Raw genomic sequence first — 27694 nt, 5'->3', positions numbered from 1 at the left:
ACATTCCAGCAATTCAGTGCTTTCTCCAAGAGATTCTGGGGTGCGTATTTGGTAACATCAGAACAGAGAAACATATTCTAAGACTGTCCTGCTTGCAACACTCCAAGATGTTCACACAGCAGTGAATGATGGGCCCTTGAATAAACCAGAACTCCCAAAGTTATCTGGGCATAGGGTTATTACAGTGCTAAAAAAAATATGACATGACTACAGTAGTAAGAAGACAAGTCTCACATTTCCAAACCAGTTCTTCTCCTGTTTTAATAGTTTTAATGAACATCAGTCCAAGAGATCAGTTGATAGGATGAGGTACATTCCTTGACCACATATGGCTGTGCTTAAGGAAAAGGACAAACATATACTTAAATTAAATAGTGTCATTTAATTTAGTAACAGTTTAATTATCATTAAGTTAAAAAAAAGAAGAAGTTATAATTATTAACATTAATGACTCAAGACCTTTCAAAAAGCATGAATCCAAAAGGAAATATCCAGCAGGTGGTCACAGGCTCGTGTTTTTTCCATCATCACTGTCACCTGTATCAGTCTCTTAAAGGACTATTTGTTCAAAGAATGAATTGGTCTACAGTCTGTAACAGAAGTCTTGGCTCTGCTACTTTGTGTGGTCTTCCAACAGATAGACAATTAACTCATAGGTGGACAACACAATGGCTGTGTTTGGTATCTGCCGGATGAGCTGGGCAAAGAGTCCTCTATAGAAGGCAAGGTAGCCCTCTTCACGTGCCACCAGCCGTGCCGTCTGAATGAAAGCCTTGTACTTGGTGCCTTCTTCTCGCAGCCGTGTCCGTATCACCTCTGCAGGAAAGGAAAGCAGAGCCCAGAGTTACCAAGGCTGAAACCTTCCCATGGAGAAAGGCACCGTTACAAGGTAAGAGTATGCAAACCCCAGGGACAGCAAAACCTTCCTGCACCAACTGCCTGCCAGGACTTTCAGCCATAGAATCCTGTACACATTGTCCTTCAGGCAAGAAGCAAAGTTAAAGATTCCCTTTCATGTGGAATAAATGGATCATTTGCTCATTCAAGCTACTACAGAACTAAATGCTTCATTGATGCTCACATAATCAATACTGCTCTTTCTATGTGACTATGATAACATTCACATCTGCCCAAAAGAGTAACAGTGCTCAGCCCACAAGTGCTTCCCACCACTTAATCACAGACTCCCAAAGGTTGTGAGCTAGGTGAGGCTAATGAGAACAGAAGCATCAGGCATTCAGTTTCTTGTTGGTGTTTGTTGAGTAACTGTTAGCCTAGGAAGCTCCAGTCACCAACCACATGGCTAACTAGGAATGGTGGGATCCTTCCTATGCCAAAGCATATGCATGTGCCACAGTAACAGGCATTTGGCCATTCACACAGCTACAAATTTTACAGCCCTAAACCCCATCATTAGTCTTGGATTACAGACAACAACTGTTGTACTGCAGTCATAAATGGAAGAGGTAACATACCATGTGGATAAGCAATGCAAGAGGCACAGCCCTTGGAAACAGCAGCAGCAAACATCAGTCCGAAGAAGTTTGTCGAGTTTCTTTCAGTCCCATTAGGAGCAGAAGGGGGCAGCTGGACTTCTTTTAAATGTTTTTTTAAGCTTTCATAAATAGCAAAGCAGATAATGGTCTCGGAAATCCCAGCATAGGAGGCAGTCAGGCCCCTATAGAAGCCACGGATCCCTTCTGTCTGGTAAACATATCTAGCACACTGCAAAGCATTCATCGGTTTTGAACCCCTGACTCTAAAAAACAAAGAGAACAGAGCATACAATTAGCTCAGAAAGAGAATATTAAAAAACCCTCATGGCTTTTAATAGCTCTTATAACCACAGAAATGGTTCTGTGCAAAGTTTTACTCCAAAGTTCTCCTAGGAAAGCTGCACGGAGCAGGACTATCATGGCGAGAGTGCACATGTGGCTTTGATAACTCACTAATACACACTCAGAATAATTTTTCCATCTCAGGTTCTATCTGCCACAGTTCACACCAAAGCTTTAAAAGACAGTAAGTACTGAAGAGACACTGCTTTGTGTTCATTTCAAGCTAGTAATTAACTTAAACCCTTCTTCAGCAGGCCAGGAGACAGAGGTCTGCTCCATGAGAAAAGATCCTTCATTTTAAGAGGCAGCACTCAGTTCAAAGGTGCCACCCTGTGAAGTGCTGGAATTAAATCTTATAAATAATGTATAAGTTGTGGTGTCTTAAAGAATCCTTCTTATCTGACCTAACATGTCCTTGCAGGAAGGAATTTCCATTCTAAGCAGTCACATTATTAGCTGAGTCCATGATTGCTTTGATACCCATCAAGGGCTGTGAATCACTCAGCTAAAAGGTCTTACTGCCAAACTCCTTCTCTTGTCTTTGGGCATGGTTAACAGTAATACAATGCTGAAAGAGGCAGAAGAACATTAAACCTCTGCAACAGATTGCTATTGCCTCCAGAATGTTTTATAAAACCACACCCTCCCTGGCTGTGCACCAGTAACCTTAGTCTGCTGCAGTAACACACCTGTAACATCTAGGATCAGTACAAGTGAGGTCAACAAATAGGACACAATGCAACATCATGGCCAGCCTCCAACAGGAGCTCTTCTCACCTTTCCATAGCCTCTCTTACTGCTGTATCAAAACATTTCAGTCCTTGATGTATTTACCCTCAACATCAACCCCTGAACTAGAGGGTTCTGTAAGCCAAGAATCAGAGAAAAATAATACTATGCCAAATCTCACTTAAGATTTGCAGTGAAACCAGAAAGTGAACCTCACTCAGCACTCAAGGCAACTTCCACATCCTTCTCTATAGTAACTGTGTGTCAAACTGGAGTGGGACACATAGAACCTCAAGCTTTAGTCTGACCAGGCAGAAGCATAGTGACTTGAAAGGTGGAATTGAGACTCAGGAAGACACCTGGGCAAGATCTATCAAAGTTCAAAGAGCCATGAGTAATCCAATGAAAGCTGAGTTTTCTGAGGCTCCCTTAACTACTCAGTGCCATCCAATCTCCCTCAATCGGTTACTTACTTTCGTTCCAGTTGCATTCTGGTTTTCACCATCCATATAGGGTTCATCAGGGAATTTGTGATAAAGGCTGAAAAAAGAGAAAGGTAACCCTACCATGCAGCTGAATCCAGGCCAGTGTATAGGCATGGCAGACATGGACTTTATCTACTGTGCAGTGAGATAGTTCTAAGAGGCATATAGGTTTGCAGCTCATAACTTCTCTTGCCAGAGAACCATCTTATGGTAAACTTCAGGAAACAATAACAAGGGCCTTGAAATTTCTTAAAGGATTCTTATTTTCCACATCTGTTTTCATATGTCCTTCATGTTCCTAAGGACTGCTGTAGACAAGGCACTTGACTTATGGACTGGGTTTTAAAAGACCAGATGAAAGGCAAGCCGTGGGGAGAACATGCAGCTCAATCTTTTCCCCAAGGCTCTAGGTGGTGCCATTGAGCCACCTCATTAACAGAATCCAATTAATGGGTTGGTGTGGAAAGGATTAGTTTTAATGATCTCTCTGGTGACCGATGCCTGAACTAGGGGAGCTCTTCTACAGTATTTTTCCTACAAAAACAAACTGTTTTCCCCCATCCTGGTAAGATAAATCCAACGTCCTAAACCAATCCTGGCTAAAACAGTATCAGAAGTTTGCTGGTGTATTTTTCCCTTGCATTCTGAGGCATTCACAGCATTGCAGTTGGAAAACACTTCACCCCAAATTAGCAAGCAACAATCTAGGTGGTGTTCAAAGTGTTGAACAGGGAAATTCCTCTGTAGACCATTTAAGTTAGGAGCTGGCAACCTCCAGTTCACTGGTGTTTACAACCTCAAACTAAGTGCACATCTTCACAATGCTCCACTTTCAGAATGTTTCATAGCAACAACAGCTTGGAATAAATACTTCAACAAATTAAGGGGCATCTCAGAACCACAGATACCACTGCAGGTACTGCCAGCTCTCAGTGAGGGGCTGGACACTGGGGTATTGCTGCAGACCAAATTAAAGCTGAATTACAAAAACCTACCTGCAGAACCTGCAGAACAAACGTGCACAATGTTGCTGTTGGGCACAAAAATGCCATTAAATTGCTCCTTGGCTCTAGAGTAGCAGGCAAAGTAGACAGCCCTGTGGGAAGGAGACAAAAAAGGAAGGGAAAAAAAAAGAAGAAAAGGGATGTAATACACACAATGTCAAATTAGACACATTACTATTCTTCTCCTTGCCCTCCAAAGTGGCTCCAAAGTGGCCTCCTCATGACTATTCCACCTCCAGGAACACAGAGTTGAGCTGCTTGGTTTTTTCCTCCCTTTATGCCACAGTGCCACAATTCAACTTGACATGCACAAGGTAGAATATTTAACTTTCACAGCCAACATGATCTTGCAGACAAAGCTAGTTAGACTGGTACCTCCACCAGCTCTGGCACTAAGCCCACTGTCACCATCTCACCTGCAGCCTATGTTTTCTGTGTATTTGTTCAGCACTGTGACTGCATGAGTAGCACCTCATGCTTTAAACACTTAATCCTGGACTGAAATGAAGAAGTTATAAACACCTCAAATTCCTACATAATGCATAAGAACAGAGGAAGCTCAGCTGACATGGAACAGTCAGTGTGGTAAGTAAGAGGCTGTCTGAACCAAGCATGTTCAGATCACAGCTCCATGATGTGAACTGCTGGAAAAGTGGCTACGCTTTGAGATTTTGCGCTCTTATGGAAGAACATGAAGGAACATGCAAGAGAGCGTGAGTGAGGAGGTGTTCAAGAGGGGATTGGATGTGGCACTTGGTGCCATGGTCTAGTCATGAGGTCTGTGGTGACAGGTTGGACTCGATGAGGTCTCTTCCAACCTTAGTGATACTGTGAGTTGCAGGCAACCTTGGATTCAGATCTCTGCTGCAGAGATTGCCTGCACAAAAAGAGGATTCCCCACTTCCAGGGGGGACATCCTATCTACCAGGCAAGAGGCCAGAGCTGGTCCAGTTTCAGGCAGAGAACATCTGCCAATTTCCCAACTGCTAACAAGTTTTAACATTTACTAGGCACAAAGATCTTCAGCCCTGCCAAGAAGACAGTCACAGGTACAGGCAGAAACCATTCAGGTGCCTGGACTTCCAAGTACCAACAAAATTTGTGGCTATTTTTGTTGCTGCTGTTTACAGACAAAAAGGGGGACACACATGAACCTCCAGGGTTATGTGGCAGCAAAGCTATTCCTTCCTTCTGCGCTGCAGTTCTTTGTGTGCAGAATTTAGGGCATCAAGGACCAGCTAGATACTCCTCTACACCTAGCTCCTACTCATTGGTTTGCAAGCACCTCAGTATTCACAGGGAAGCAGCAGATCATGTTAGAAAAATGCAAGTATTAATCCTACAGATTCTTCTGCCCTGCTTTCTCTTGTTTCCTCAAGCACATGGTAAGTGGCCCTTGAACTGACTTGGAATTTAAGTGCCTTATTTAATCTGCACCTTCTCAGTGTCATACAAGTGTAAAACACAGTTTTAGAGGCATTTCTCAGTATGTAAACTCTGCAGCACACATGCACAAAGCTCAGTTTCCAGAGGGCATAACTTCATGACCTAGTATTTTGAATCATGAATGCACTGCAGCATTGGGGTGGGTACCTTAAATGTGTATTTTAGCAATAGTTTAACTATTTACCTTGATGGTGCAACTCCAACCAGGTTTGGACCCAGCCCCCGAAAGAGTGACCTTGGTCCTTCTTTTTCCAGAATTGACCTTAAAAACAAAGAGGTTGGGGGGAAAAACATAGTATTGGGGTTAAGAGCTACATTTCTTTGTCAGACAGCCAAAATAACTGTACAAAACCACTGAGTACTAGCTGTGAAGTTGTTAAGCTTTCAAGCCACATAACAGAGTTGAAAATCAGAATTACACATGACTGAACACAAGCTGCTACTCCTTAAAACTTCAGGGCACTGCAGCGTGTCAGATGACACAAGGCTCCAATTTCCATTCTTTGAAAGCTGTCAGGAATTGAAGGTTCATGGAGAAGTCAGTGACACGTGACTCTGATGAACAAAGAAATCTTCTGGCATCCCTTGTATCTAAGCAATTAAGGAGTTTGCTTCCTGTGTGGAAACCTGTACAAAGAACTCCTGTTCCTTTTCACAGTTACCTAGTGCTGTGGGATTTCCCCAGAGTGAAAGCTGAATGTGGCAAGTGTGCTACAAGCTGCCTCTGCAGGAGGTTCAGGGTTATCTGGTCTTGAAGGCATTCAGAAGAGTTCACATCATCTTTCCCAAGTGAACTCCAGCTACAGGGTACTGCTGCAAGTCCCTGTCAGGGCTGGACTCCACGCTCAGGCCTAAAGCATGAGAAGCACCAAATGATGCTTTCTGCAGTCACTACAGCCCAGGTTTCCAAAGCCATTTCCAACCATTCCCTTCACACCTTAGAAGGCATGCTGGGCTAGGACTTCTCTGAAGATAAACTGTTTGGACAGCTTCTCCAGCAGCTGCCAAGCTCTGTACAACACCTTGCCTAAGTGCCTCATTAGAAAAGACTTATCTTACAAATTGCTTGCACTAACAGCACACTGTATTTACAAGAACTAAACCAACTGCCAAACACCAGCCAAGTATTTACCAGCAAAAGCCACCTTCAGTCCAGTAATCACCAACATTTCATTGCACAATCTGCTAGAGAGCAGCCCTCTGAACTGAACTCACCATGTGAAAACTCCAGATCACACTGGGCTCCCACACACCTGCTGGAACTGCCAGTCTTCAGGACCTGTTTTCTAGGTCATTAGTCCTGTTGAGAATGCTCCTCACAGATTCCAAACCCAAGCTTATTAGACAGAAGATGATCTAGGAGGTTCTGAAACACTTTTTCTGCAGCAGAGCTGAACTTTCTGTGTAAACTCCATGGATGGGTTGTCTCCAAGGAGACAGATTCACCAGCTACTTGTTCTTTGTCACTTAACAGTCACGACTGCAGATTCCAGCTGGGGTGACTCATCAGACTCTTAAATGGATTAGACAAAAACAGCCTGTCCTTCTGGAATGCTTCCTATTCAGCAGCAGGCCTAACCTGCCCTCCTCAGCACCTGCTTTCTCTCTATTTCCAGCAGTTAATGGGCTTTCATACTCAACACCTTTAACTCTTGCAGAGCAGTTTTATATGCATAGCTCTAATGGCTGCTGCTTCTTCAGCCACCCCAAATCACGTCCAGTTTGGCAAGGCATGCATGTCCAGGACTGAGAAAGGGACTGAAGAGTAAAAGCAAGACACCTAAGTTCAATTCTTTCTTCATCCATTTGTATTTTATCAGAAAGGTCTTAATCCACAGGATTGACTGTTCTCTCTAGATGCTGCTTGCAAGAGAATGACAGCGTAAATATTTTGCTCTCACTTCTCAAGACTCTAAAATAAGCAAGTCAAAACCTTGGTGATACATGCAGCTGAGCAATTCCCAAAGTGAAATGAAATGAAGCTCATACTCACCAATTTAACAAGCTTCAGAAAGATGTGAAATGATCGAGCCAATTTTAAACTACTTCCTCTCTCCCTAAAAAACTAAAGGCAACCCCAGAAAAGGATGGGCCATGAGGATGCCTTGTGCATTGAAGTTTTCACTTCCTCTAGCTTCACCTGCCTGAAGCCCAATGATGCAAGGTGAAAAGACAGCAAGGGAAAGAAGATTAAATCACAGGCAACTGGCACTGCCTCCCATTCTCAGTCACGAATTGCTCTAGCCTCACCTCTGAGTAGACAAAGAAATGTCTGGCAGGGGAAAGCAGCACTGTTTACAATAGAGAAACTCAGGTCCCAGAATGACTCTAACCAGATAGCTCTGCAGAGAATTTGAATTAGCACTGTACTGTTATATAACTGTGCAGCTTCTCCCCAGGCAATCTGCCAAGCGTGTTGGCCTTACATAAAACCATTCAACTTGCTTTGCTAGTTGTTATTTTCTTTGGCATTTCTGCTACCTGCTCCAAACAGAACTTTTCTGCATCCCCCTGGGCTGCCCAATGATCCAAATCAACTCAATCGTTTTGCATGAGGTCTGAACCATAAGATGTGAAATACAGAAGAGGTCTGGACTTCAGAGTTGCTGGTAAGATTATTTAGCAGTTGTAATCCAGATGATTTCACATGCCCTCTTCTTTATGAAAGCACATCTGGAAAAGGAACAGCTGGAGCATCAACTGAAGGCTTTCATCAGAGCTCAGAAATAATACAGGTGTAGATAGGCTTGATGCATGGTAATAATTGGCAAAGGCAACATCTAATAGCAAAGAGAGGAGAGCTCATGAAGTCAGCTACAGCTGAGGAAAAGACAAAACCTTCCAATCCCTCATTAGATATCCCAGTGATATTGCTTTTGCAAAAAGTACATGAGTGCAGACAAAGATAACTTAAAATAGATGGAAGTAGATCATTCCAGAAGTCATATGGTCCAGACACATGCTCAAAGCAGGGCCAGCTTCAAAGACAGATGAGGGGCAAGTGCAGAGAGTCAGAAACCTCATTAAAATGCTGGTCTGTTGAGGTGAAGTCTACAGGCTGTCACGTACATGTGATGCTCCAAAGAGAGAGCACTTCAAGAGAACTAAACTGCCCTCCCTCAAACAAGGAAAGCACACAGGCAGCAAGAGGTATCTCTGCTTGCTTCTCAAACAAACTGGGAATGGCTTCAGGAAAAAGAAAGAGTGGACATGGCATTTTCAGTCCTGCAATCATTTGCCAGGACTTGGCCCCAGCTAGGAAGGATTCCCTGTTGCAGCGCTCAAAGGAGACAGTAAACATGACTATTCCCAACAGGAGGCAAAGATGACACTTCTCAGTGTGGACAAAGTGCCTGTGATAGCTCCCACAAGCTAAGGCCTATCAGGAGTTTACTCTGCAATCCTGTGCATTGATCCCTAGGAAGTCAGAACGACCAAAAAGCCTAAATGTGAGGAGGCAATTTAAAAATAACACCTCCAGACACTCACTCAAATCAATTCCCTTGGGAAAGTTTCCAAGTGGTGGAAATGCATTTCTGTGGCAGTGCAAAGGAACACTCAAGAGTCCTGAATATCTAGAAGAAGAGTTTTTAGAACTCTCCTTTAGCTTTTAGAAGAAGAGTTTATCTTTCTACTGGCGAAGTCAGAAGCCAAATAACATGGATCCTCCCAGTGCAAGTCTAGAGGAACTGAAAGTCAAATCACTGATGTCAGGCAACACCAAATGTCAAGAGGAGTACTCACTTGAGAACACTGAAGAGCCCAGGTGATACAGATGTTGGCCTGACCATTCCTTCCCCACTGATGGTCCCCAGCTGGACCTGTGGGTAGTAGACAGTCCGGAAGGCTAGCTTTGAAGACTGGAGCCTGGTCTTTATTACCTCCAAGGGACAGGTGAAGATGGCACCAACTGTTCCTCCGCATCTGTGAAACAGTTTGAACAGAAGACAGGGTCAGGAAAACAGAGCTGCAGAGATGTGTCACATCACAGCACAGTGTAAAATACAACTAGAAGAACTGTCTCTACTTGCTCCACATTGTGCACAAATTCTTAGGAATCAGGGCAGTTTGGGCAGTAGGCAGTGAAGACTGTTCCCAAGCCCTGGGAGAGAGAAGGTCGAGAAACCATTACAATGATGAGCTTGGTAACACCCAGATGATACCCAGCACTAACAAGAAAGTCCCTGACTGATTCCTGCTGGTCCCATGTTCTGCCAGGACTTGGAATTCTGCCTATGAAAACTTCAGAGGCATCCATGTTTCAGAGGTTGTTGTCCCCAAACAGACATACCCTTGGATGGATTTTCTTATGGGAAGCAGGAAGCTGGCAGATGAGACCAAGTCCCTGGGGATTAGGACACCAAGGATTAAAACAATATCATTCTTCCCCATTTCAGTACTTATGATTAAAGCAGCTGCCTACACAAGTAGCAAATATCAAAACTACACTAAGTGAAGTCATCTGAAAAACAACAGATACTACCTTTTGGGAAGGAATGGAGAGGAGAAAGCTGCAAGGATGAGAGGGAGGGTGGGAAAACTAATAGAACAGAGAGGCAGAACAGGATTCCCATACTCTGGCAACAATACAGAGATCCGTGTGTGTGTGTGTGTATGCACAGAGAGAAAGAAGAAATAAATGATCCTGTAATAGGCATATACCAATCTTAATAGACAGACTGTGCCTCAGAAAAGGCATACTGGGACAAGAATAAAAGGTGTATGAGTCATAGAATCAATAAGGTTGGAAAAGACCTCAAAGATCATCAAGTCCAACCTGTCATCCAAGACCTCATGACTACTAAACCATGGCACCAAGTGCCACATCCAATCCCCTCTTGAACACCTCCAGGGATGGGGACCCCACCACCTCCCTGGGCAGCACATTCCAATGGCTAACAACTCTCTCTGTGAAAAACTTTCTCCTCACCTGGAGCCTAAACTTCCCCTGGCACAGCTTGAGACTGTGTCCTCTTGTTCTGGTGCTGGTTGCTTGGGTGAAGAGATCAACCCCCTCCTGGCTACAACTTCCCTTCAGGGAGTTGGAGAGAGCAAGAAGGTCTCCCCTGAGCCTCCTCTTCTCCAGGCTAAACAGTCCTACTGTCCATTTTAATCAGTGATCAGGAAAGTGACTGGTCAAACTCTTTGTCTCTGCTGCAGTTCTCCTTTGGTAATTGAAGGTCCCTTCTGCCAACCTTCACAATTAAGCATACTGCTAAGGGTGGCTAAAAGATAATATACCTCTATTTTATTAATCAGACACGTTGGGAGATAGACTTAGATGCAACTAAAGATTTCAGGGTTATTTCCAAGGGTTTTTACTACAACTGAACCTACTGATTAGGAGCTATAATCTTTGTTTACACAAAGCTCAAAGCATGTGATTCCTTCAAGAGCCTGTGTGTGATTTTCCTTAGAAAACACCAGGGGTAAAGAACTCTCCCTGATGTTAACATGGAATTGTTAACTTTAGTTGTTTTGCCTGAACAGGAAATGAATTAAAAAAATAAATAAAATAATCCTATCCTTTGCCTTGCACATAAAGAAATCCCAAACACATTTCTTGCTGGAGTCATAAGATCTTTGCATGCACTAATTCAGGAACAGAGATCCATAAAAGGACATTAATAAAGGTATTAGTGCCCGTTTCCTAAAGCCTCATCTGTACATGGGACTATTTTACTAGGAGAATCTTTGTTTAAACACAAGGAAAAGGGCAACTAAAGGACAGCAGAAATGTCCAAGCTGTAGATACACACTAGTTTATAAATGCTTTATGCACTACAGCTTATCTTGCTTGCTGAAAGATTATGTCTCCTATCAAACAGCAACCTTTCCTCACCAAAGCCCTGAAGTCCCAGTGCTTGCATCAGCAGCCTGGCCACCCTGCCTGTGCAACCACAAAAATTAAGGTTCTTTGTAAAGTTCAGGACATGCCAGACCACATGGCTGGGGAATACAGCTTCCTCACTGCGTTTCTGCAAGATGCTGTTCAAGTACATGCTCCCAAGCACCATGCCTTTCAGAGCTAGATGCATCCAAGAGAAGCAGCTGTGTTTTCACTGAGTCTGGCAATATGATGTAACAGCATGCTTCAATATTTTCTCCTCTAGGTTCTTGCTGCTTCCTCTTCCCTGCTGAAAGGGGCAAAAACTAAACTAGAGACAAGCCATACATCCAAAGTGACAGTACAAGAAAGAGCTTTGCCTTCATCACTTTAAAACTCCTTACTCTTTGCCTGTTCAACAGAGCCACAAAATTATCCATGGAACTAGATAGATAGCAGCTGAAACTGTGTCACTTGGCTCAAATATGAGTGTTCACAGAGACCTTATCAGGCTACTGATTATTTTGTGTACTGGACAACAGCCTTCTCTTGTGTCAATACTACTCTGGAGGACATTGCTTTGGTTGATCCTTCTCTGTTTTGTCAGCTGCATCTCACATAGCTCACATTTCTCTGAAATGAGATCTTAAGGGGGGAAAAAACAAGATGACAGAAATGGGTTCTCCAGCAAAAACTTTCCAGTTCCCACACCTCACACTTGTAACTCTGAGCAGGAACTCTCAAGGATCTCACAGATCCCCACTGCCACCTCTCCTACTGTGTGTATCTAATACAGACATGAGTATGCATAATCAACACTTGACTAATCAACATACTCAAGAGAAATTGTAAGTCTGTGGGAACTCAATGAAGAGAATTTGATTGCCTTAATTCCCAATTCACATATCTACCAACGTTCCACTGCTGTGTACTCTGTCTTCACTCATTTATTTCACATTTATGAACATTAAAACAATACTTCCACAGCAACAACTCAAACTCAGAACAATCAAACTCCATTTGCTGTTTCTGATCTAGCAGCTGCCCAGTTCAGAGTCACATCCTGACATTCAGTTTTTTAGCCACTCTGGCTGATTCCCTCCTGCATTATCTGTCTTCTTGCTTTCCTAGCCCACTCCTTGCCTTTCAACCTTTTAAATCTGATCATCCAGTTAATTAATGCAGCCTTCAATGCTGAAGCACTTCTGCTAATGCACCTCTAATCCTGCTATTCAACACAGAGTTAATACCTGCATCAGCAGTTTTAACAGCTCAGAGTTTCTGTTGTCAGTGTGGCATTTAACCAAACCTGCATTATCTAACAGCAATTGTCAGAATGTCAACAGGGCGTGGACATTATGTCCCAAATAAAAACACACAGCAGATAGTTCAAGTAAGGACTTTGATGTATTGGGCAGGTTTTTGCAGAGGAGCTGATTTTCCTCCACATGGGAATTCTATGCATGCTGGTATTCTGTTCCCTAGAAAGACAGCTGAAAAATAACATGCTGTGCAGGAAAGAAACACTTTGTATTCCTCAAGCGTTCCAGTGCCTGCTTCTGGGAAGAAAGGAGCAACAACCAGCTTTGCTCAGCTGTATCAACAGCCAACAGCCCCAAAAGATTCAGGGATATGCAGGCAGACAAATCTCCTTTGAAAAAAAATCTTATGCTGCAATCAAGGCAAAACCTCCAAGCCTCCAGACTGGTTTGACTCAGGGCTTCTTTTTTTCTGCCAGATCAATGCAGAATCAGAGTTTCAGAGACGCTACACAGTGTTACTGCAAAGATCCCAAAGCAAGGTCTAAACCTCTTCTTAGGCAAAAGATACAAACGTCACAGTATCACAGTATCACTAAGGTTGGAAGAGACCTCGAGGAGCATCGAGTCCAACCTATCAACACAGACCTCATGACTAGAGCATGGCACCAAGTGCTACGTCCAACCCTCCCTTGAACACCTCCAGGGACGGTGACTCCACCACCTCCCTGGGCAGCACATCCCAATGGCTAATGGCTCACTCAGTGAAGAACTTCCTCCTCACCTCGAGTCTAAACCTCCCCTGGCGCAGCTTGAGACTGTGTCCCCTTGTTCTGGTGCTGGTTGCCTAGGAGAAGAGACCAACCCCCTCCTGGCTACAACCACCTTTCAGGTAGTTGTAGAGGACAATGAGGTCACCCCTGAGCCTCCTCTTCTCCAGGCTAAACAATCTAAGCTCCCTCAGCCTCTCCTCACAGGGCTGTGCTCAAGGCCTCTCCCCAGCCTTGTTGCCCTTCTCTGGACACGTTCAAGTGTTTCAATGTCCTTCTTAAACTGAGGGGCCCAGAACTGGACTCAAGGTGTGGCCTAACCAATGCAGAGTACAGGGGCACAATGACTTCCCTGCCCCTGCTGGCCACACTATTCCTAATGCAGGCCAGGATGCCATTGGCCTTCTTGGCCACCTGGGCACACTGCTGGCTCATGTTCAGGCGGCTGTCAATCAGCACCCCCAGGACCCTCTCTGTTTGGGAGCTCTCCAGCCACTCTGACCCCAGCCTGTAGCTCTGCCTGGGATTGCTGTGGCCAAAGTGCAGCACCCGGCACTTAGACTTGTTAAATGCCTTTCCCTAGAAACAAAACACTCTGGCAGAGATTCTTCACCAGGTCACATGGCAAGCAGATAACAAGATGTTCCCAGCTCTGCAGGTAACATGGATGCAAGAATCTCTTCCACATGTGACACCCAACAATCTGTCACCTCTGGTCCGTCACTTACTGCCAGAAAAAGTGTTTGTACTTCAGCCTTACCTGATGGGCCAGGCACGTGTTGCTCTTACAGCAGCAAAACACAGAGCTCTGTGATATCTGGGTGTGAGAATATGAAAGGGGCTGTGTGTTTGTGGAGAGTTGTAACACACCATTCAGTAGCAGCTGCAGAAAAAGTGCTTACTTCCATAAAAAGAAAACAGTTTATAAAGCATGCCAAGGATGCAAATCTCAACATCCAGTTTTTCCTCTTGCTGCCAGTTTCTATCTTTACCAAGTCCACCCCCAACACACCAAGGCCTTGCATTTGAAATGAACTCTCAGCACCCACTAGCACAATTGATAGAGATGCCAAGAATCTTAATTAAGAGTGGGGCTTACTTCAGCTGTCCTAGATTTAATCACTGAGCTATATTCTTAACACTTTGCTTTGCCAGACTGATGAAGGGCACTGCAACCTCCAAATAAATTTCTTAGGAAATGTCTGTAGTAAACAGTGTTACTCCATCTGGAAAGACAGCATGGAGCAACCTCTGCTGCAGCCTAGACCAGTTTTTCCCAAACAAAACAAACAACTGTCCTGACCAGCAGGGAAGCAGGAACCAGGACTTGTAAACATGCTCACAGCTGTTGTACAACTCAGGCCTCATTCTCTTTGCTTCTTCTGACAATCTTCCTTGCTCTCAGAGTCATCTTCCCATCAAAATGCCAAGACCCTTTGGTTTGCTGTTACTACTGAATCCTTAAAAGGAACTAACAGAACCAAAAGGAATCCAAAGAGTCAGTCTGTAATAAATCAGCTAATAGGAAGTCATCTCTTTCAACAACTGCAAAACACTTTCTAATACTTGAGTGGAGGTGATCACTCAGTCTCTGAAGCTGGCCTGCCATCTCTGTGCACACGTAAGGACACTGTATTACACCTTAAGCTGACGCCAGAGCTCATCATCACCTTCACAGGAACCCTTCATACACCAATAATGTCTCTATCAAAATCGTTTCAAGTGAATGGGCTGCTCCTTGCTTTGTCTGCAAACCCCACTTTAACTGAACAAAGGTTAGCATCTCCTACAACTTAAGAGTATCCTGAACTTCCAATTTGACTTTGTTCTGCTGGAGGGGTAGCTTGATCCAAGGTCTTGGTTCTGCAAGCAGCTGTGTCACATTCATTACAATGGAGTTCTCTGAAAGTGCAAAGGTAAAGGTATTTGAAGGTCTGAGGAAGGATCTCAGCAGAGACTATTACTCAAAAGCTAACACATTAGCAACTATTTCTATTTCCTTCAATAATGTAATAGATGTAGTACAATACTATCCCAGCTGAGCTCCATCAGATTTCATGGAGCAGGCATCCTCTACCACTACTACTGCCAAAAATCAAAAGGCATAAGGCAGACACAGCACAAAGCCTTTTATCTGCTATGATTTAGATTTCCAGGTTGACTAACAGCTGGCTGGTCCAGCATCCCTCTGAATACATCATGTGTTTCCTACTACATTTCTTACATGTTGAGAAAGGTGCTTTGATAGCTTGGGCAAGTTCAGAACTAATGTTCAAACCCCAGCAAGCCCTAAGAAGTCTGCATTTCTCCCTCGAAAAGAAGAGACAAGAGCATTAGTAGGTATGTTCACACACAGCACATGGAAGTTTAGGGCTTGAAGAGGACACCACTCTGAAATACAGTGCTTGGATGGTGGGTGAGGGTGTGGTGGACCAAACAATTTAGCATTGGCTGGTGCACCAGACAGCTAAATTTGCTGTCTCGCTTTCCTTTGTGTAACATCACAGCAAGACAAAGGAGGGTACAATCTGTGTGTTTTACAAACAAGATATGCAGAACAAAACCCAGGTCCAGCAGTGAACATTTAAAAGCATGCCCTAAAAGACCATCTCTTTGTGCTGTATTTTCATCCCTGTTTTGGAAAGAGATCAATCTTATTACACCAGAGTAGTCAGGACTTCATTCTTTCCACATAGGACACGGTGACTTCTAGGTCAGCAGCAAAAAATGTTTATTAGGATCCTCAGGGAGGGCAGAGGGTACATTAAGAAGGGAAGGAAGACACTGATCATCCAGTACTAGGTTAAAACACTGATGGCTTAAAAATTCCTGTTTATTTATAGGCTGATGAGTTACTTGAGGACACCTGGAGTTCTGGGGAGACGCTGTGACTATCCACGGAAGTTGCCTGTGTACATTCAGGTCCAGTTTCAGTCACATGCTCCAGGTACTGCTCTGATGCAAGCAGAGGAGGCAGGGGAAAGAGAGGACTTAAACCAACACACAATAGGCAAGCCAGCAGAAGAGGGGTTTGTTTGGTTTAATATTGTATTAAATGAATCTACTTCTCCAGGGACATGTCAGAGGACACTGTAGTCTCTGATTTAGCAACAGTAGAAACAATAGTCTGCTATTAAACAGATTTAAACCAACAACAGATGGCTTCCTAACTATTGCCAGCTGACAAGCACTACAGAATATTCTACTACTTAGACAGTTTAAGCCAATAAAAAGAGCTTAAATAAAAGAAGATTTCTCCTAAGAGCAGAAGTGCATACAGCAGCACTGACTAACTGCATAATAGATGATTTCTTTTAAATTATTTTTATTTTACACCATAAAATGGTCTTACTGGACTGCTACTTAAAATTGCTGCAATAAGTTAATTAAGGAGGCTTTCAGGGAGGGTTTGGGGGCTGGAGTGGGTGATATTGTTACTGGAAGATTTTAACACAAGGAAAACCAAGAATGTTCCAACCCCTTGCAAGAACTTAACGATGTGGCATGGCAGGTCACTTACTCAGAAGCACCAGGGCCATCTCTTCCCACCCATTCCTTCCCCCATTTTGCAGTACTTGCTTGCCAGTGTAATTATATGGCTCAGGCAGTTACACAACACCTGCTATTTAGAGCTATTGTCACCTACGCGGAGCTTACTCAAGTATTGTGCAAATATGTCCTTTTTACAAAATCAATCGAAATCCATAAACACCCCCAAGCCTGCTGGCTGGACCACGCTTTTGGGATGCCATCCTTCAGTTAAAGCCTGCTGAGCAGGAACCACATGGGAGGGCTGGAGTTAATGTGTTTCATTTAGCAGGGATGGATGCCACAGCCTCTCTAAGATGTGTAAATGATATATAGCTAAATGTCACAGCAGCCCAGCTAGCTGACCTCCAGTCACACCATGATCGTTTCAGACCCTTCCTGCTCAGCCTGCTGGGGATGGATTTGCTAATTCCGGCAGCACCACTCGTCTCGTCTCCGGTGCTCAGTCAGGGACAGCAGCCTGCCACCGGAGCGGGTGGCCAGAGGGCACGCAGGTTTGCGAGAGAGGCGGTGGGAAAGACGCGGCTTGTGCTCGGGGCCCACCGCCCGTTTCCCCGCTGCCAACCGGCCGCATCGGGGGGCAAGGCCGCCGCCAGCCCACCCCTCGCCCGCGGCATCAGCCGGGCACCCCGACAGGCACCGCCGCGTCCCTCTCCGCTGGGCCTCTCCCGGCGGCCGTCGCCCCGCACCCGGCCCTGCCCTTGGCCGCACTCACCCCCCGGCGAAGAGGTGCAGCAGCGTGTTCTCCTGCGGGCCGCCCGCCATGGCGCTGCCGCTGCTGCTGCTGCCGCCGGCTCAGGCTGGGGCTGGACGCGGAGCTCGGCTGCGCTCCGCCAGCGGCAGCAGGGGGCGGAGCCTGGGCCGCGGCGCGCACGTGACGCCAGCGTGCCGCGCGTGACGTCACGGCAACAGCGGCGCCCTCGCCTGGCCGGAGCCCGGGGGAGGACGCGGGGCTGGGACTGCGGGGAGACAGTCGGGGTGCTGGAAGGGGCAGAACGCGGGGTTCAGGCGGGGGGGGGGGGGGGTTGTGTGTGGGTGCGAGTCTGCAGCCTGAGCCAGAACTGCAGCCTAGTCTGTGCCAGTTGTAGCGTGGCCAGCAGGAGTGGGGAGGTAATTGTGCCACTCTACTGGTGCTTTGGGCTCCTCCCTACAAGAAGGATATTGAGGGGCTGGAGCGAATCCAGAGGTCTTATGAGGAGTAGGTGAGGGAACTGGGGTTGTTCAGCAGCTTAGAGAAAAGGAGTCTGAGGGGTGACCTTCTCATTCCTATAATGCCCTAAAAGAAGGTTGGAGTGAATCTGGTGTTCTCCCAGATAACCAGTGATAGGATAAGAGGAGATGAGTGAAGTTTTCTCTAAAGTGTAGCCTCACCAGATCATGAAAATTAAGAGGAAATTACTCAGAAGAGAGCTGGTAACCGTTGCAGGTCTATCAGAATGCAGATGATCCTATTAACATAGCTCTTTTGTTTCCTGGAGGTGATTCAATCACCAGATGAGCTTTGGAGGCCCATCAGCCCAAAAAATAGGAAAGGTATTGGTCAGCTGTTTCAGGGGCACAAAGGCGTTGGGGAAGCTGATTGTGACAGAATCTGACAAGCTAGAGGTGTGCAAGCTGTGTGAAAGAGGATGGAAAGTAGCTGAGGGTGGTTGAGGAGAGAAGCAGCTTGTCTTGGGTGGCAGCCCATGGTGGGGGTGTGTGGGAGGCGTAGGCTCAAGACAGCTACTGATTAAACAGTTTCCCAGAAGAGCCTCTGGCCAAGGGTTTCTAGAGGGCTGCCTGTGATCTGAGACCTGAGGAAAGATGTGTCCAGAGCTGTGTTGTTTTTAAACATAGCACTTGGAGTCGGTTCACTGCCTGGCAGGGCAGGGTTGTGTATGCAGAAGGGAGGTCATGTTACAGTTCTCAACATTAAAGCTGTAGGGACTGATTTCCACTTTACTTCCATGTGGGCTAGGCTGAGGTAGGACATATGGAGGTCAGCAGAGTTAAAAGTGTTTATAACTTCAGTCTGATGTATGCTCTGCATCCTGTGGTTGCATAGAAAAGCAAAGATGGGCAGCAGCAGAAAGTAGCTGTACGGACAGAGTGGAGCCCAGCACCTCCCTGTCTGCCTCTGTGTGAGATTTACCAGGCCTGTGATGAGTTCTTTAAATACTTCACTCTTACAGAAGCAGCTTCACTTGCTTTATACCCCTAGGTACTGCCAGAGAGACATGCAGCAGCCATTGAGGCTTGGCACCTGAGCTCTTGCAATTAATTTGAAAGCAATTTAGGAGATGTGGGCAGAACTGACAGAGCTGACTCCTCAGCCATCACACCTACAGCCCAGTGCAGTTGGGCTGTGTTGCAGATTTCAGTTCAATTGAGTACATTGCAGCAGCTAATGTAGGTTTCTTAGGCAATCACCAAGGCTGTCTACCTATGAACACTTTTCTGCTCAGTTTTGTATTTGCTGTAGGGTATACAGTCATGTATCTGTATTTATCTCCACTAAGAATGTTTAAGAACAAGTTGCAAGCTATTGGGAATTCATACAATGTCAGTGAAGCAGCTACAGGATATTAATGGACAGCAGTACCTCTGGAGAATATTAATTGAAGGACTGAACCTCACCATAACATAACATCGTAGTGTTTAGAACCAGTATTTTGTTTAAAGCTCTACCTCTGTGCGTGCTCCTCGGCGCTGGAGGCACTTCTGACGGTGATGATGTGACCGCAGAGCCCTCTGCTGGAAGCATCATCTGGGAGCACAGAGGTGGCTTCGCTCACCAGGCTAGTCATTAGCACCTTCAGCACATCCCTTAAGGTGACAAAAGTGTCCTTTCATCACCGAATCTGAGGTTAACAGGGCCTTCCCTAGCCAGCCTAGCTAGGTGATCAACAGCTAATGATTTTCCATTTACTAAGCGATCAGTTATCACAGAATCATCCAATGGTTTGGGTTGGAAGGGACCTTAAAGATCATCTAGATCCAACACCCAGGGGCACCTTCCACTAGACCAGGTTGCTCAATGCCCTGTCCAGCCTGGCCTTGAACACTTTCAGGGAGGGGGGCATCCACAACTGTCCAGTGAAAATTCAGTGAAATCATCCCAGGGAAATTCACTGTTTACCCTATTCACCATGGGCAGCAGTGAAGACACTAATTGTTTTTCCAAGCTCATTAAGGACTCTGATTCCAGCTGGGTACCTTTAAATGGGCAGCCTGAATGTGCTCCAAGCTGCATGAGAAGCCTGTTTGCCTGCCACAACAGAAGTTGTTACTGGCTCCAGATGTTTATGCCTCCTGTACCTGCATTTCTAGAAAATCCTCTCTAAAACTCCCTCAAAGGAGGTTGGACTGAGGTGGGGATCAGTCTGTTCTCCTTAGTATCATGTGACAGGGCAGAAGGAAATGGTCTGAAACTGTCCAGGGCTGGTTTGGGTTGGATATTAGGAACAATTTCTTTACTGCAAGAGTGGCCAGGCATTGGAACAGGCTGTCCAGGGAAGTGGTGGAGTCACCATCCCTGGAGGTGTTCAAGAAATATGTGGACACAGCACTTTGGAACATGGTTTAGTGGCCATGGTGTTAGATTGATGGTTGGACTTGAGGATATTAGAGGTCTTTTCCAACCAAAACAATTCTATGATGCTACCTGAAGCACAGGCTCAGCCTGGTTTATATGAATGGGCTACTGGAGCCATGCATGAGCTAACTTGCTGGTCGCTCCCTAGCCTGCGATGGTTGTCTACCCTCCAGGCTAAAGGATACTCGCAGCCTGCTTGCCTCTGCCTCTCAGTGCCAGCAGAGGGCACTATAAGAGCAGTGTTAGAAGCAGAGCCGCCTCAGCCGTGAGGAGTTAGGCATGCGAGAGCTAACAGATCCTGCACAGGTTCTCTGGCTGCACCTCCAGCATTGCCTATAAACTCTTATTTTCCCCCCGGACACTCTGAAGGTATCCTGTCTTGTGGCTCCTGTTCCCCTTCATGCAACACATCTCAAAGGGGAGATCAGTTCTCAAAAACTCAGGCATTGAGGACTTTTTTTCTGAAGCTCTGGAAAACAAAGCCATTGGCAGTGTCTGAGCCAGACAGCAGAAATATTACCTGCTTCCTGGCTGTCATCACCCTGACTTTCATTTTCCTTAGCCAGGTGGAACGAGGAGGTGTGTTTGCTTGTGTCTGCTTGCCTCTACAGCTGTGCAGATGGGCTGTGCAGTGGGCTGACTCTCCTTCACCACCAGCACTTCCAGCACTGTTTTGAAACAGTGGGGGGAAACAAAAGACTGTTCAGTCTCCCACCCTGCTTCACATGCCCGGTGGGATATGGCTAGAACATCAATCTCTTTCTTGTTTCAGCCATCCAGTCACTTGGAGCTCTTAGGGTACCCCACACTACCACGTGTCTGCTCTTCCATCACACAGAGCACATCACCTGCAGCTGAAATGAAGGGCACTCTGGAGTGTAGCTCTTCAGTCCATGAGATGCTGCAGGCAGGGAAGTCAAAGAGGAAGACAGTTTGTGTGGTTGTGTTATGAGCCTATCAAAGCCCCAGGAGAGTGGGCCAGCTCTAGGAAAGCACTATGTTCCAGACACTGTTTTTACAGCATGTTGAGTATTTCTAGGGAATTTCATGAGGATAAATGTTCACAGCAGCATTGTGGCCTCCACAGATCAGACACCACAGGAGCCACATCAGGAGAAGTTCCTAAATTACTCCCTTGCCAGTACAGCGTGAACCCAACTGGGAAAGCATTGAGCTGGTTTTTCTTGGTACTTGTTTTGTCTGGTGGCTTCCTACAAACCAGAGCAAGGGACTCACCAACTTGTTCCACATCATTAGCAGCTGGCAGCTTCCCAACCATTACCAGTGTAGCTTGGATTTCATCCAGCAGCTTTGAGATGAAAGACATTGCAGCACCACTGCACTCACTGTTTTAGGTCTTGATCCAGCTCCCACTGAAGTCAGTGACTCTTTTTCCACTGAGTGCAGCTGGAGCCGGGTCTGCCATTTCTGTAACAGTGCTGTCTCAAGTCCTCAGCTAGCTGAAATATTGGTAAAACAGTCCAACATAACAGGTAGGTGTCTGCAACTCAGCTATTTTCTGTCATTCAAATTCAAAGCAGCAACACTGTTGAGCAAGAGCCCAAGGAATTATGGTTTTTACCTGAAAACGCTGAAGGTCTGAACTCAGAGCAGCAAACACACCTGGCAAAAGGAGTCTGGAAGGCTGCAGGAGGTGGGTGGGTGTCTGTCAGGAGGCTCATACTTAGGTGAAGCTCTGTTCTCTTTTCCAAAGTGTGTACCTGCCAGGAGCACCAAAGAAATCTCTTTGTTGGTGATGAAGACACTGATAGCACTCAGCTGCTGAGGTCATTGCTCAGGCTCTGGGGGGATGCCTGGGAGAAGGGTGTACCCAAAGAGTATCTAAAGTCCAGGGATGCAGGAGCATGCAGGGCATATGTCTATTCTTACAGAGTGAGGAGACACTTCACCTGGCTACTCTGTCAGCAACATTTGTTTAAGAGTACCTTGAGGGATTTAATGAGCATCCTACAGGCTGTCAAGTGTGCACACATGATTTGAATTCCTTCTGTCTCACACTGCAGTGAGTAATTATCAACTCCTCCTGGTTTACATGTGGAAAGCTGAAGCACAGAGACAGCAGGCACAAAACAAGCAAGCAGAGATGAGGCCAGGGCAGAGACTGCCTTGCTCAAAGGCCAGCAGTTGTCTGTCCTAACAGGTACTGCCTCCCAGGCAGCTGTGCTCAGGTGCTAGAGATGGAGAGCCTCCTCTGTTACAAGACTTGGCCACTGGTACTAGACATCTTGTCCTGGCTGAAATGGGCTTAGTTACACGTTCAGGGCCAAGACACCAAGAAGGAGCTACCATTTAAAATACTATGTCATGTAACCACTGCAGGGCTGACCCAACACTGGGAGCAGCAGGTTGTCAGCATGAGGACAAGAAGGGCATTCAAGGGAGTGAGAAACTGGGTAAAACTCAAACTGGCAACAGGCATTTTTTCCACATGAACACCGAACTGGATTCAGCAGGTTGTGGTAAGAGGATGCCACCGGAGCCCAGAATTTAGTCTTTTGGGTTTTCTCTCTAAAAGAGTAGGAGGTGCAGTCAGTCAGAATGAGTGCTTCAGAGTCTTTGGTGGTTGGGAGACTGCCTAGGTAGAGCCTGGCTCTGTGCTGACCAAGGGACATGCCAGCCATTCACTGTGGGAAGACCAGCTCTGCTGCTGCTGTGAACATAACAAAATCCTGCTGACTTTGTGCTGTGGGCAAGGATGACCCATGGCATAATGCTGAGACACCTCAGTAGTTTCCCTGTAAAGCATCTGTGAAACTCCTGGGGGTCTGTGAGGAATACCAGGAGCCCACCAAAACCTCTTCCCAAGAGCAAGCATTACTAGAGTGCAGTGGGTGAGCAGAGTTCCCTTGGTAGTTAAGTGCAAAAATAACCAAAAATAAGCAGCAAGAATCCTGATTTTGATAGAGTTTAAAGGGGAGCATGGAAAAAGCTGCAGCATCCCTCTCTGAGAGCCCACTTGCCCCCATTTCCCACAGCAAGCTTCTCTGCAGGCAAGACTAGGATTAATAAGAAACATCTGGGAGGAGAGTTTGTGGTCCAGAGCTCCAGGATGAGCAGCTGAAGCACCAAAGAGCTACCTGGACCCCATTCAGGAGCGAGTTCAGTGATCAAACATCTCATGAATGGGGAGTGGGCTGGGTGGAGAACTTAAAAGGTACAGGCTCCAGTTTGGTGCTTCCCACCCTCCCAGGGCAACATGCCAGTCTGAGAGGAACATTCTGGTTCCAGCACAACAAAGCCTGAGAGTCACTGACCATACCCTGCATCTTCCACACAACATCTCTTTCCCTCCCTACCCAAATTAAATTGTTGGAACTGGACTCCTAACAAGCAATTAGGGTTCCAGTCCATTCTGGTCTCAAGCTCTGCAGCCTTAAAGTGCTTCCATGACACACATCTGAAATAAATGGGCTGACAGCAAAATCAAATGTCCTATAACTTTGGTGGAGCTGAAGACGAAATTCAGAGGCTCTGGCTCATGCCCTCTGTAGGATTTGGTTTCCCACCTCACTGAGGACACAGCCAGGGCTCTCTCCACTGATTTACAGTATGGATGTACAACTAAACCCTTATATATATTTTTTTTTCTTCTCCATTTTCCTTTCTCCCTTTTTCCTTCTCTTTTTGTCCATCCCAAAGTCAAAGCAACCATTATCAAACCCCATCACTCTGCACTCCAAATCCATTTGAATACCTGACTAAGAGGCAAGGAAGAGCTGTAGAAGAGCAACTGAGCAGAGCGAAGGGATCTGTTCTGGATACCAAGGAACTGCTCTGAAGTATCAAGGGCAGACCCTCAGGTGATGCAAAGGAGTGGTGCAGTCACACTGTTTTGTACACTAGCTATAGGTCTTGTCTCTGGGTGAAAGAGAGAAAAATAGCCACAATGAGAATCACTGATAATAACATCCCTCAAAGTGGAGAGAGTTTGTATCCACAATCACAACCATGGCTGTTTTATTGCTCCTTTTGGTGTGTTTCCACCTTTTTGTCTCTTTGGAATCTTATGGTGGGGCTAAGGTGATTTTACTCAGTGAGAAAAGGCTCTGCAACTTCTCACTCTCTTCCCAACCTATGTGCTTGTGTAGAAGGGGGGTTATTCATAAAGCAAATAGTGTGCATTGTTGTTGTAAGTGCACATTTCTCCACAGCTGTTGGAAGAGCTGGTGAACCAGCACAGACTGCAGTGCCTGCAGCACAGAGACACCACCTGGCTCTGTGTTTTGTTTCCCATCAGCCAGGATAAATGGCATGGCAACAGAAGGGGTGGGCTTGCCACTGACCACAGGCATTGTGTAGGTAGATTGATGCTGTGACTGCAGAGGGCCTGGATCTAGCCTGCTCTGCCTTTCTCCTGCATATGGTTAAGCAAAGAGCAAGAGAAGGAGAGAGGAAATTAACACAACAGAGAACTTGAAATAAAAGTGTTTTATATCATCTCCTATAAAAGAACCCATAAATCCCTGCCCTCCTGCTCCACCCCTCACATGTTTTTCATTTTGCTGGCTGGCTGAAAAACAGAGAAGTGTAGGGTACAGAGCACATATTCTTGGTGGGAGAGGCTCCCCCCTTCCCTATACACTTCCTACTTGCACCTTGTCCCTATGCCTACAGCACAGCATTCTCCTCTGGTGAGTAATCAGAAGATGGAGGAATTCAGCATCTGTCTACCATTTGCACAGCTCCAATTCTTCCCATTTCAGGCATCTCTGCCCCTCTACCAGCATCCTCAGCTGGCTTTGCCCAGTGCAGAATTGCTGTGACTTCTCAGCCACCAGCATAAACCCACAGGTAACTGGAACACTAGTTCACCAGCAAGGTGCCCGGGCATACAGATCCATCACTGCAGTGCTGGCACAAAAGGTCACTACAGACAGCTGCCTACAGCAGCTGAAAGAAATGGAGAAGCTGAAGCTCATGAAATTGTTAGATGTGTGTTCTCCATGCAGTTAGAGGCCCAGAGTCCTCTGAAGCTCTGGCTGTCACTGCTAGCACAGACGTTAGTCTGGAGGCTTTCTTTGCTAGCAAATCACAGACAGCAACTAACTTCCAGGATCAGTTAGGTTTCATTGCTCTCCTCCCATCTCCAAGCCCAAGCACTCATCACCAGAGCGACCTGGTGCAGTTCCAGGAGCTGACCCAAGAGAGGCAGTGAGAAACCTGCCTGACTTGCACAGTAACCTTGGGCTTCTTTAAACAAGACCTGGCAGGACCAGCTCCAGGCAGACACCTAGAACATCTTGTTCAGAGGTAAAATTCGGAGCAGGTTTATTCCCAGTGTCCTCTCCTTCACTGGCTGGGGACTTACACCAGCTGATACCCATTTGCTCCATCTAGGGGGTGGGACACACTCTCAGTCCTGGACTGTGTCAGGCTGTTCCAGCCCTTCTGGGAGGAGAGTCGGGGTTTGTTACCACAGCAGTTTGCAGCTAACCTGGTAGTGACACTGTCTATGTATGAGAGCTGCTCAGACAAATACAATTCAGACCAGGGCTGCATGTGGGTGGAAGGAACCTATTGGAACAGCTCACTGTACAATAGCTTTGGCATTTTTCACTTCTAGTGCTGCTGGGCCTCATTCTGGCTTTGGCACTGGTATCCAAACCAAACCATCTATCCTCTACACTGTGTAAACTGCCATGCTTACACCCAGCTTTTGCTGACCTAGCAGCTAACAACCTGCTGGTGCTTCCCCTCAAAACCTCTTATGTTTGCTAACTTCAGACCTTGCCATAAGTGGATTCAGCACATGGATCTGCTGCCAAACTGGGGTCTTCTCTTGGCTTTTCTTGGTTTTCATGCCAGTCACCTCCAAAAGTGGTCCAGCCATCCCAGCAGCAGCTGATGCATCCAGCGCATCAGATGAGCTACACAAGAACCGACCACAGATCATCACCTGGACAGGGAGGGTAGAGATGCAGAACATCCTGGTCCCTCTTACTCAGAGGCACAGGCACAGAAGATAAGGAGAAAGATGCCTACTTTTTCCACAGACCTCTGCTCATTCCTTCCTCCCTCCCTCCCATTTCTGAGGCATCTAAAAATCCAGGGGCAGCTTTCCGCTTCCCTGGGAGGAAAGTCCAGTTGAAGCCAGGCTTTGTTACAGCAATGCAAGATGCCCAAGCTATTTCCACGCAGAACAGAGAGAGACTACCACAGGTACCTGTGTATCCAACCACAGTACTGGGCCAGCACTGCCAGAGTTGCAACCTGCCCTAGTGCTTTCTGTTGCATTTGCTGTTAGTTTCAAAGATGAACCCTCAAAAGAACTTAAGCCTAGCAAGGCTGTTGGGTGCAAAGGACCCAGAGACTGTAAGGAGTGTGCCAAGAGGCTGTGCTGCTTTGAGGATCTTTGGGAAACAGTCTGTGTGCAAGTTGTCCCCTTGGATGTGTTTCATGGAGCCGTCCAGAGTCTTGTTAAAGCCACAGACAACACAGAGAGGAGGCAGGCAGTAGCAAGAGGCTGGATATGATGATTCAGGAGGCCACCCGAAAGGTCCACACCACAGTGCCTCTGCCTGGGTATAGTTTGTTCAGAACTCTGAGCACAGCTTGAGCTTCAGCCAATTTGGCTTGCACAAGTAGCTTTTCACCGAGGATTTTATGGGGCTCCCTGGGACTGCAGGCAGTGGCAGCTCCCCTCTCCCCCCACCCCATGGCCCTGACGTTAAGTTATTTTACAATTATTATCTGAAGTCAGTGTTTAGCTGTTGCCCAGGAAACAGCTCAAACATGCCTCACCTCATGGCCTCCCTGCAGCTTCGCATGGCTGCTGGAGAGCTGGGAAGCAGACTTAGTGCCAGGCACTGAGGAAATGAGCTCTGCAGCCTCCCGAGGACATCCCAGAATATTGGAGAGCTTGGAGGAGAAACATCCCCAGCCAGATTCCTGGGCAGGCACCTCACTCAGCACACAGTGCCTGGCACAAAATCCACAGCATCACCCCTCACACCCTTGGGTTTCTCCAAACACAAGCACACCCGAGGCAAACACAGCCCAGATCCCAGCACTCCCATCAGTAGCTCTCCTCTACCTGCAAAGGCAGGCCCCATGAAATACTCTCTATAGGGTATGTGTCCTCTGACACACAGAGAGTCCTTACAGCCAAATGCAGAACCCTGCAGCACACACTCCGTCCTCCTGAGCCACACAGCCTGAACTGAGACACATGAACCCAGTACACACGGCCCTT

The 27694-nt window shown here is 46.3% G+C and overlaps 1 protein-coding gene across 1 annotated transcript; it reads right to left on the bottom strand.

The window, feature by feature from the left end:
- Window positions 1-235: 235 nt before the first annotated feature.
- Window positions 236-17732, bottom strand: SLC25A33 (solute carrier family 25 member 33). Its single transcript, XM_068158346.1, has 7 exons — window positions 17623-17732; window positions 9247-9426; window positions 5687-5764; window positions 4048-4148; window positions 3041-3107; window positions 1476-1759; window positions 236-816 (listed from the first exon to the last, which is right to left on the bottom strand). Exons 1-7 carry the CDS (start codon window positions 17670-17672, stop codon window positions 614-616), a joined length of 963 nt encoding a protein of 320 aa, XP_068014447.1. The 5' UTR covers window positions 17673-17732; the 3' UTR covers window positions 236-613.
- Between the last annotated feature and the right edge of the window lie 9962 nt (window positions 17733-27694).

Source organism: Melanerpes formicivorus, unplaced genomic scaffold (assembly GCF_026170545.1).
Source record: "Melanerpes formicivorus ecotype bairdi unplaced genomic scaffold, bMelFor1.0.p_v2 SCAF_39, whole genome shotgun sequence".
Taxonomy (NCBI): Eukaryota; Metazoa; Chordata; class Aves; order Piciformes; family Picidae; genus Melanerpes; species Melanerpes formicivorus.
Note: the sequence above shows the minus strand (reverse complement) of the source record. Positions and strands in the feature narration are given on the sequence as shown.